At 42.5% G+C, this 12194-nt stretch overlaps 1 protein-coding gene across 1 annotated transcript in view; it reads left to right on the top strand.

The window, feature by feature from the left end:
* MAMDC2 (MAM domain containing 2) overlaps positions 1–7248 on the top strand; it is a 173428-nt gene extending 166180 nt beyond the window's left edge. Inside the window, exons 13-14 of the mRNA XM_069763557.1 lie at positions 229–313; positions 6849–7248. Of these exons, the coding sequence (XP_069619658.1) occupies positions 229–313; positions 6849–6916 (153 nt within the window). The 3' untranslated portion in view covers positions 6917–7248. The remainder of the gene's footprint in view (positions 1–228; positions 314–6848) is intronic.
* Positions 7249–12194: the final 4946 nt, after the last annotated feature.

Here is a 12194-nt window from a genome sequence, read left to right as displayed (position 1 = left end):
TAGGGGCAGTCAGGGATTAGGTTCTTGCTCGGCGATAGGTGCGGAACCTATTTAGGGGCGTTAAGACAGACAGGGTGTTGTCAGATCTGCAAAGGGGTCTCCACTCCACCCTTTTCTAGTGTATGTGGTCACCCACCCTCTTCCTGTTGTTGTGCACCTAGCTTCTCCCTCACTCAGCGTGACAGCATTAGCTGATATTCTAAACAGTGTGAATTTCCTTTTTTATAGATTGTATTTGAAGGTATTCGTGGGATTTCAATAAGAAGTGATGTTGCTCTGGATGATATCACATTTCAGAACAAACCATGTGGAGGTAACTATTACAACTCCAATGTCTATAAAATGTACATACAGTATATGACATATATTATCATGAAAATATATAAATAAGCATTTCAATATAATTAAAAATTAAACTGAACACAATAGCCCCAATTCATCAAAGCAATTTTGCCAGAATTCTGTCATAAATTGCTTTAAAGAGTCACAACATTTTGTACACAACATACATACACAACTTTGTATTTTAGGTAACAAAAACTATATATATATATATACAGTGGGGCAAAAAAGTATTTAGTCAGTCAGCAATAGTGCAAGTTCCACCACTTAAAAAGATGAGAGGCGTCTGTAATTTACATCATAGGTAGACCTCAACTATGGTAGACAAACTGAGAAAAAAAAATCCAGAAAATCACATTGTCTGTATTTTTAACATTTTATTTGCATATTATGGTGGAAAATAAGTATTTGGTCAGAAACAACATTTCATCTCAATACTTTGTAATATATCCTTTGTTGGCAATGACAGAGGTCAAACGTTTTCTGTAAGTCTTCACAAGGTTGCCACACACTGTTGTTGGTATGTTGGCCAATTCCTCCATGCAGATCTCCTCTAGAGCAGTGATGTTTTTGGCTTTTCGCTTGTCAACACGGACTTTCAACTCCCTCCAAAGGTTTTCTATAGGGTTGAGCTCTGGAGACTGGCTAGGCCACTCCAGGACCTTGAAATGCTTCTTACGAAGCCACTCCTTCGTTGCCCTGGCGGTGTGCTTTGGATCATTGTCATGTTGAAAGACCCAGCCACGTTTCATCTTCAATGCCCTTGCTGATGGAAGGAGGTTTGCACTCAAAATCTCACGATACATTGCCCATTCATTCTTTCATGTACCCGGATCAGTCGTCCTGGCCCCTTTGCAGAGAAACAGCCCCAAAGCATGATGTTTCCACCACCATGCTTTACAGTAGGTATGGTGTTTGATGGATGCAACTCAGTATTCTTTTTCCTCCAAACACGACAAGTTGTGTTTCTACCAAACATTTCCAGTTTGGTTTCATCAGACCATAGGACATTCTCCCAAAACTCCTCTGGATCATCCAAATGCTCTCTAGCAAACTTCAGACGGGCCCGGACATGTACTGGCTTAAGCAGTGGGACACGTCTGGCACTGCAGGATCTGAGTCCATGGTGACGTAGTGTGTCACTTATAGTAGGCCTTGTTACATTGGTCCCAGCTCTCTGCAGTTCATTCACTAGGTCCCCCCGCGTGGTTTTGGGATTTTTGCTCACCGTTCTTGTGATCATTCTGACCCCACAGGGTGGGATTTAGCGTGGAGCCCCAGATCGAGGGAGATTATCAGTGGTCTTGTATGTATTCCATTTTCTAATTATTGCTCCCACTGTTGATTTTTTCACTCCAAGCTGGTTGGCTATTGCAGATTCAGTCTTCCCAGCCTGGTGCAGGGCTACAATTTTGTTTCTGGTGTCCTTTGACAGTTCTTTGGTCTTCACCATAGTGGAGTTTGGAGTCAGACTGTTTGAGGGTGTGCACAGGTGTCTTTTTATACTGATAACAAGTTTAAACAGGTGCCATTACTACAGGTAATGAGTGGAGGAAAGAGGAGACTCTTAAAGAAGAAGTTACAGGTCTGTGAGAGCCTGAAATCTTGATTGTTTGTTTCTGACCAAATACTTATTTTCCACCATAATATGCAAATAAAATGTTAAAAAAACAGATAATGCGATTTTCTGGATTTTTTTTTCTCAGTTTGTCTCCCATAGTTGAGGTCTACCTATGATGTAAATTACAGACGCCTCTCATCTTTTTAAGTGGTGGAACTTGCACTATTGCTGACTGACTAAATACTTTTTTGCCCCACTGTATATATATATATATATACATATGTATATACACCTCAAAAAAATAAAGGGAACACTTAAAGGGACTCTGTCACCTGAATTTGGAGGGAACAATCTTCAGCCATAGGGGCGGGGTTTTCGGGTGTTTGATTCACCCTTTCCTTACCCGCTGGCTGCATGCTGGCTGCAATATTGGATTGAAGTTCATTCTCTGTCCTCCGTAGTACGTGCCTGCACAAGGCAGTCTACAAGACTGGGGAGTTCCACCACTCCTCTTGGGCTATCTGCACAAAAGCTGTTCTACCCTGTATGCACACATGGATTTTTCCTCTCTGAACCCTGTTCACACAGGTAATATACAGATGATCAGGTTTTTAAATACATCAGATAGGGATTGCATACATTAGTTAGGACTGCTCTGATAAGGGTATACCGTGAAGTTTGGTGGAGCAGCTTAGTATACATTTTTTGCAAAATACGTATCAACCAAATACCCTGTTTTTTACATCTTTTACTAGCACTTGCGGATTACTGCAACATTTTTTCAAGATGAGTGTTTTTGGTTTTACTATTCTCTTTTGTGTCTTCAGGTTTCTTGGTGGTGTGTGAACATGATCATACAGACTTGTTCACTGTGCAAGTAGCCCATGTGTTCCTGTTTCCACAATTTATTTTCTTAACCTAAACCACATTTCGGAGGGTTTCAGCTTTCAAAAGAATCATTTATACAACCAATGGATGAATTTAACGTCAGGCTATAAGCTTTTATTTACATAACATGGATCGGTCTGTTTTTTTATCACCTTCAACAGCTTGGGTGCGTTGTGAGCTTTATCACCTAAACAGATGAGCTTCAGCAGAGCATGCTGCCGCTTTGCCAAGGCAGTGCTGCAGACCTCCCAGCTGGGGGGTGATAAGGAGGCTACTTTCGAAGAGGAGGAGGAGAGACAGGAACTGTAATACGAGGAGACTGAAACTCTGATGGAAGTTGGGTCCCCTATTCTTTGTGTGATTAAGATGTGTGATGCCCCAGCCTCAGTCTCCACCAGGATCACCCAGTGTGCCATTAGGGAAATGTAGTGTTCATGTCCACAAGAACTTGTCCATGTGTCTGTGGTAAAGTAGACCTTCCCTGTGACTGCGTTGGCCAGAGCATGGCTGATATTGTGTAACACGACTGCTTATGTAACATGTTGACGGCACCCCGGGAAAAATAGAGTTGAATAGTAATCGAGTGCCATGGGGCTACCACCGCCAAGAAGTCACAGAAAGACTCAGTTCCCACAAGTCGAAGCTGCAACATTTCCAGGGCTACCAATCTGGCTATGTGGGTATTTAGCATTTTGGCCTGTGGGTGAGTGGGTCGATATTTCTGCTTTCTGTTAAATGTCTGGGGCAGGGACAAGTGAACAACAAACTTGACATGGTTGCTGGCTGTTGTGTCTGTGCAGCTGCAGGTTGTCGTCAGGAGGCATCAGCGCCTGGTTCATGGACAGCAGATTGGGAAGGCTGTAACACAGGGGAAGGGGCAGTGGTTTTACCATCAGACACAGATTTTGTACCCAGGTGTGAGACACCATGTTGATTTATTAATTTCAGGCCAAATATATTATCCAGACTTCTCCCTCTCCCCATGCCTCTGAACTGTGGCCTCCACCCATGGGATAAATACACAATTCATCAAAAGAACAGGACCTTGCCAGAGAATTAGAGGCTATGTGTTAATTAATGCAAGGAGGAACAGAGCTGGGACCCCCTGCTATCTTTTATGCAGGATGGCCAGCTATCAATGGAAGCCCTAGATGGAGTGGTACCAACACATAGAGATGAATTATGAGAGTACCGTGCATCTCAGGGTTAAGTCCAATATACCACCAAAATTCTGGGAGCCCTCCACACACACACCTGGGTATCATTGTTCTCTAGCTGTCCCAGATACTGAGCTATCGAGACTGGCTCTCCAGAATCACTTAGCCAACCCAAGTTTGGATTCTCCATATCAGTCAATCCCCAACGAACCCGTTGAGATGTCAGTCATCCCTTTTGATCCTCCCACTAGGAAGTTATGGCCCATCCCAGATATTGGGAATTATTTCAGCTAGGAGGTCAGGGGAGGAGATTTCAGTTCGGCCCAGAGGAGCGGTGGGAAATATGGAACGGAGAGAGCTAAGGGTTAAAAGCTAGCCACACACCTTTAGCCAGTGTTATTGTTCTGCCACGGAAGCCGCGTCATGTCACGTGTGGAGACGAACCAGAAGCTAAGAAAGTACATGTGGACTTGAGCTCTTCCAAAGATCCACATGATAAAGATCGTTAACATGACACATACAGATAACTGCAAACCCATACCTCTACCCTACCTTTATATGGGACTGGTGATATATATACCGCCCTCACTGCAGAAAGCTTTGATAACTAGTACGTAACATGGCAGTTTCTCCATCGACTACTTATTCTAGGTGCAGTTCCATGACTGACCTGAGGGTAAGGGGGTGCCATAGAGCTGTGACTGTGTAAGCTCCGTCACAGATTGGTGATGGCGGTGGGATATCTATATCCACCCGGCTCTCATTCATCACACCAGGTGTTCCACACACCTCCCGGGGGGCTTTGCTTCGATGTGCTTTTGCACATGCTGGTGGTGCTCAGGTTGCTTCTTCTTTGCTTGGTTTAGCAGCAAATTACAGTTGTTTTGTCTGAAGGAATTTCAGAACAAAAAACTACCATACGGGGGAACAATGCACCCTTGGCATGTTATCTAGCCGAGTGTGGTGGTCTCTGTGTAATGCAAGCCAGCAAGGGCAGGGTCCTCGCCCCTCTGTATCAGTCTGTCATTGTTAGTTTGTTTACTGTAAGTTATATCTGTAATTTGTATGTAACCCCTTCTCATGTACAGCATCATGGAATCAATGGTGCTATATAAATAATATAATCTTTTATTTATATAGCGCCAACATATTCCACGGCGCTTTACAGTTTATATAAATAAATAATAATAATAACAACAGTTAACCGAGTTCTCCCTCTGGTCAAACCACTAGGTCTTCTTGCCTGTTTTTGTGCTATGGACTAATCCCTTTCTGCACTGCTGTGCTCGTGTGCCACCGTGCCAGGTTGGATCAGTGACCTCATAATCGACCATGTCATCTTCCAGTTCCTCAATCTGATTCTCCTTCTGAGTTGTGATTTTTAGGCTGACCTGATCTCAACTGTACATCATGATTACCCTCCACCTCTTCAGACATGAATTGACCTTCCCCAACGTGGCTTTCTCCTTGCCGTGGATGCTCAAATGTTTGGGCATCACTGCACTCCACCTCCTCCCAGGGTCAGCTTTAGGGGCAGGCAGACCAGGCGGCCGCCTAGGGCCCGCACTACTCCACGGGCCCCAGCCAGTGGCATGCCACTAATAACGGCACACCACAGGGTCGTGGCCGCTCTGTATACTCAGAGTAATGACTGAACCAGTGTCGGCGCCGCCCTTATGACTGAAACTGAAAACGGGGACAATACAGATCATTTTCTCCCCACTGCGTTCGGCTAAGTGCAGATGCCAAACAGCATCATAACGCTGTTAACCTGCAGATTATCCCCATATCTGCAGGTTAACAGCGTTATTTCTGGTGACAGTTTCGCTTTAAAAAAAAAATTCTGTGCCTGGTTAAACCTATAAATGTACCCCTGATGTGTCGTGTGTAACTAGCTGTGTCTCACCATGCATGCATGCTATTGATCATGGATACACAGCTTATGGCATTAGTGAATACACTATACTGCTGCCACTGGCAGGTGCTCATCTAGCCACTTCTTTGTATGAGTTTACTCCTTTCACTGTTCTCATGTACTCACGTCTCCCAACAGACAGCACCCTATTGTTCCATATCTCACAGATGGCTCTGCAAAGTCCTCCATTCACAGGCTGCTGTCCATTCTCCTATCCCTTTTACACGCTGCTCCTCATGGTTCACCCCTCACTCACAAACCCCACTCTGGTACATAGACTGCTACCCTTGGTTTGCCCTCTCCTCACTACTCGCTATGCCCCTTTCTGTTACAAACACTGTTCTCCATGATGCCACTACAGATACCCATGCATTTGTCTTACAGACTGATCCCCACAGTTCTCTATTACAGATGGCTCATCATGTCCCCTCTATTATACATATTATTATCCATACTCTCACTACACATGGTTTCCCCTCTCTCACAAACTGTTCATTGAAGGAAAGTAAGATCGCAGCCGCCAGTTGAGTGGCTATAGGGTTCACAAGTCATAAGAATGCCATGGGAACCTGAGAACCCTGGCACCGACATTGCTGGAACGTCACCAGTGTGGAAGGTGGGTGCATGAGTTTATTTTATAAGGTGGACTAATTCATTTAAAAAGAGGTTACCCCGGTAGTAGACAACTCCTTTAACTAGGTGTAGTAGGAAAAAAACACTTCTGCTGCTTGGTGGAAAGCTACTTGAGGAATGAGCTGGCATCCTGCCCCATATTCCTGTATGTTATTCATTTAGATACAGGTTTTGGCCAACAATGTAGCTTAATATTAATGCCATATACAGTATGTATCGGCTGATGACAGCTTTCGCCCAAAATGGAGCTAAAATTGTCATACTGGGATCTCTTGTATTCAAAGTTTAATCGCTTTCTAATTAGTGGAGATTTTTTTACTACATTTAATTATTTACTAATATTTATTTACAGAGTCAGAGGATTCCGGGTCAATACAGTCATCTGGATATTTAGAAGATCTGAATAAAATCGACTTCTGAGTTATGAATCTGTTAAGATCAGAGCTAGTAAAATAGACGTTAGTCACTTCAGAAACTGCACAGTAAATATTCTATGACAGCAAACTGAAGAATGTTTAAAAACATATCGCATAACAGAAACTCAGAGCACTTGTGTTCTTAGACAAGACAATCTACTCAGGGCTAAATACAAGTTACAAATGCAATTCCGCATGAATTGTTAATAATAACATTTTCCATTTGCCACCAATCTCACTGTTTTATATTTGTGTGTGTGTGTGTAATTTTAATGTGTTTATCATAACACAGGATTTGACAAAACTCAATTTTCACAATAAAATTAAATGATTAAATTTGATTGTTTTCTTCATGCAGTCATGTTCATAGGTTTCATGAGAATGAGACCAATCAGTGGTTCCAGGGTCATCTCATTGGTCAACCCCTTTACCCTCGAGGCTGGTTTGCACGTTAATGACCTGGCAAATTTTAACAATTCTGACCACTGTCACTTTACGAGGCAATAATTCTGGAAAGCTTCAACGGATCCCGGTGACTCTGAGACAGATTTTCGTGACATATTGTGCTTCATGATAGTGATAAAATTTCGGAGCCCCTAAAATTACAGAGCCCCTAATTGCAGAGCAAAATCCCCTCTCAAGTGACCCCATTTTGGAAACTATTCTTAGGAAATTTATCTACAGGTGTAGTGGCGATTTTGACTGCATGGGTATTTTCCAGAAACAAGCAGCAATGAATGGTGCAGAGTGAAAATTACAAACTGCCGTTATAGGGACCAGTACGCTGTAGTGACCAGTACGTTATGCCCAGCCAGTGGTTCTGGAGGCATGCACCCGTAAGTTAGGTGGGCTCTCCTCGCTTCAGAAATGCCAAAAGTGGATGCTATATGTGGTTTAGGTATACTATGAGGCTCGGAAGGGAGGGGTCATTTGGATTTGAGAGCGCAGAATTTGCTGAATTTTTTGGGGCAGGTGAGGGCCCATTTAGTTTTTCCAGAGCCTTTGTACTACCAGCAACGTGGAAGCCCCCTATATTTCCTTTAACAGATGACAGACGTGAGTGGGGACTTGCTTTTTTGTGGCTTGAGTTGAAGCTTCTATTGGGAACATTTTTGCATAAAGTTTTGGATCACATTTATCCGGCGCTCTACACTGAGCACTTACTTTGGGCTTCCATCGAAATCTGTGAGTGACGTGATTCAGATGAAACCCCCGAGGAATCCATTCACTATAATGAGGTAGCAGTGTTATTCGGGACTCCATCTGGCCTCTGTTCAGCTGTGTCCTTCTATTCAGAAGTGCACAAAACTGTGGCCGACGGCACTTTTATGCAATCCTAAAAAGACGGACACCGTTGGATCACAGGTTAGACAGCGTCTACAGTGCCTCATAGGGAATCTTCCACCAAAGGTTCTGTTCTGAATTGCGTATTTCAGAGATTTACACGGAAACTCCGATGCAAGCGCAGAGCATAGGATAAATGTGCGCCAAGCCTTAATGCGATCTTTGGTAGGCAGAATGAAAAAATCAACAGCAGATGAAAAAGTGGTTTTATTTATTTTTTACACAGTTTCTCCTGCGGTATAAGTGATCCCCCTGCAGACTGTGAGCCCTCGCGGGCAGGGTCCTCCCTCCTTATGTACTCGTGTGCCTTGTTATCTGCTCATGTTTAATGTATTTGTCTATATTTGCCCCGTATTCACATGTAAAGCGCCATGGAATAAATGGCGCTATAAAAATGTATAATAATAATAATAATAATAATTAGGTGACTTTATTCTTTAGGTTGGTGCGATTACAGCGATACTAGATTTATATTGTGTCTTTATGTGATTTGCATACTTCCGGACACATTCCAACTAGTCATGTCCAACTTCGCTTAATACACTTGCTTTGAGTGAGGGTGCACCCATCTAGTTGGCACATGACCGCATGTATGTAAATCACATACTTGTGGTCACATGCTTGCTTCTGGCATAGGCGGATCCTCACAGTGCGCAGTGCACATGAAGTAAGGATTCACAAGTCTGCAGTCACTCTAAGGCCGGACATCCGCTTCAGTGATGAAACACCAATCTGTACTAAATATCACTTTCATACAGATGCACACATGTTATGATCGCTGCCTTCTCACACGCTGTAACCTTGTTTAGGTGTTGGTGCTGATTGTCATTTGGCTTTTCTATATGTAAATAATCTAATATATAAAGCTGAATGTGTGTGTATGTGTGTATGTCCGGGATTGGCATCTGCACCGTCGCAGCTACAGCCACAAAATTTTGCACAGTCACACGTCTGGACCCCGAGAGCGTCATAGGCTATGTTCTGAGGTGAAATTTTAACCCTGCGCTTTCCAATTCACCAAACAATTTTGCCCCTATCTACATAATGGGGAAAAAGTGAAAGGAAAAGTGTTGGAGGCAAATTGACAGCTGCCAGATGTGAACAAGGGGGACTTAAAGAGTGAGAGCGATGGCGCCAAAGAGTATATACCATACAGTTGCTAAGGTGGGGTCCCGTCATGGGATACTCACCACACACGGGGATATGAACACACACACAAAATGCACCACACACTACCACGTGCTTGAACACATATTACCCTCAGCACACATTTCACCACACATACACCAAACTTGCCACATAAAAGTCGAAACACAAAAGTCGGCGTTCAAAACTCGCCACGCGCAAAACTTGCCACATGCAAAACTAGGCTCACGCAAAACTCGCCACAAGTGCAAAACTCACCTCATGGAAAACTCGCCACAAGCAAAACTTGCACACGCGGAAAAATTGCCACATGCACAAAAGTTGCAACACATGCAAAAGTTGCCTCACACAAAACTTGCACATACTCAAAAGGCACCACAGATAAAACTCGCCACGCGCAAAACTCGCCATGCGCAAAACTTGCTGCACACAACTTGCTACACTAACCTGTCACATGCAACTCGACACACAAAAAGTTGCTACACGCATGTCGCCACACAAAACTCATCTCACAAAAGTCGCTACATGCATGTCGCCACACGCAACTCAACACACAACTTGACAAACAAAACTCGCCCTAAAACACACACAAGTCTGGTATTATCCTTCAAAAATAAAAATCTGATTAATAAGCAGACAAACTACAAGAGCAACAAATGTTCCATATAGGAAATACGGCAGCTGTCAGTCACATGACCTGTCTATTATGTGTATGTGTGAGCTAATATATACTGCCAGGGGGAGGGCTTCCTGTTGGCTGGGGATTTATCATGCTGCCAATTTAGCTTACAAATACTGAGGTAAAAATACTGAGCAAATAACGTATGAACGAGGTATAATACAGGAGGAGATGACACACAGGTATATACTATATACAGGGGAGATGACACACAGATATATACTATATACAGGAGAGATGACACACAGGTATATACTATATAGAGGAGGAGATGACATACAGGTATATACTATATACAGGAGGAGATGACATACAGGTATATACTATATACAGGAGGAGATGACACACAGGTATATACTATATACAGGAGCAGATGACCTACAGGTATATAGTATATACAGGAGATGACATACAGGTATATGCTATATATAGAAGATGACATACAGGTATATACTATATACAGGGGAGATGACACACAGGTATATACTATATACAGGAGATGACATACAGGTATATACTATATACAGGAGATGACATACAGGTGTATACTATATATAAGGGAGATGACAAACATGTATATACTGAGGTGAAAATGAGAGGTGTGAGGTGAAAATGAAAAGGTGTGAGTGCAAAATGAGAGGAGTGAGGGAAAATAGTGGAGTGATCAGAAAATGACAGATGTGAGGTCGAAATGACAAGTGTTAGGGGGGAATGAGAGGAGTGAGGGAGAAAATGAGAGGTGTGAGGGAGAAAATGAGAGATGTGAGGGGGAAAAAGTGAGGTGCTATAACTAACCACAGATATTTACTATGCCCAGGCAATGCCGGGCTCTTCAGCTAGTGCTATATAAAAGAGGAGATTACACATAGGTATATAGAGGAGGAGATGACATACAGCAGGTATATACTATATAAAGGGGAGATGACATACAGGTATATACTATATACAGGAGATGACATACAGGTATATACTATATATAGGAGGAGATGACATACAGGTATATAGTATATACAGAAGAGATGACATACAGGTATATACAATATACAGGAGGAGATGACATACAGCAGGTATACTATTTACAGGGGAGATGACATACAGGTATATACTATATACAGGAGGAGATGACATACAGCAGGTATATACTATTTACAGGGGAGATGACATACAGGTATATACTATATACAGGAGATGACATACAGGTGTATATATATAAGGGAGATGACAAACATGTATATACTGAGGGGAAAATGAGAGGTGTGAGGTGAAAATGAAAAGGTGTGAGAGCAAAATGAGAGTGAGGGAAAATAGTGGAGTGATCGGAAAATGACAGTTGTGAGGTCGAAATGACAAGTGTTAGGGGGGATTGAGACGAGTGAGGGGAAAATAAGAGGAGTGAGGGGGGAAATGAGAGAGGTGTAAGGGAGAAATGAGAGATGTGAGGGGGAAAATGAGTGGCGTGATGGGAAAATAAGAGAAGTGAGGTGCTATAACTTACCACAGATATTTACTATGCCCAGGCAACGCCGGGCTCTTCAGCTAGTAGTTTATAAAACTAATTTCTTACAGTCCTGTCACATTGTCGCATATTGCTATATTTTTTCTATCCAGACACTATGCTGTCCTCAACTGTCTACCCATGTTTCTTTTCCCTTTTAGGTATTCTTATCATGTTTTGATTAACACCATATTTAACACACAGCTATCTGGTACACACAACTTTTACCAGTGTCAGATTTCTATTTTTTATTTTATTTAGTCAAGTCCAACAGCTCAAAAATTTCCTAAGGTCCCCATACATGTTAGATGGAAATTGGTTAAACCCACTCATTTTATTTGATCGTCTGATAGATGTATATTGGAGCTGCCCAACTCTTCGTTGACAAATGATCATGTAAGGGAAAAGAAGGATCAGGCCTATTGAATTTCAACACAATTTTATTTTCCGAAGAGTTTATCAGCGACTTGGCCAATGGCTATCTCATGTGTATGGCCAGCTTTAGTCACTTCCCTTTCTCTGCAGATTAATTAGAATTTCTAGTATTTGTTTTATAATTGCAAGGCCATTTCATAATTCTTTAGTCTACATAATCTAGAAAGAAATATGTCAATAATA

Source organism: Ranitomeya imitator, chromosome 1, assembly GCF_032444005.1.
Source record: "Ranitomeya imitator isolate aRanImi1 chromosome 1, aRanImi1.pri, whole genome shotgun sequence".
Classification (NCBI taxonomy): Eukaryota; Metazoa; Chordata; class Amphibia; order Anura; family Dendrobatidae; genus Ranitomeya; species Ranitomeya imitator.
The sequence above is the reverse complement of the archived record's forward strand: the minus strand, read 5'-3'. Positions and strand labels throughout refer to the sequence as shown.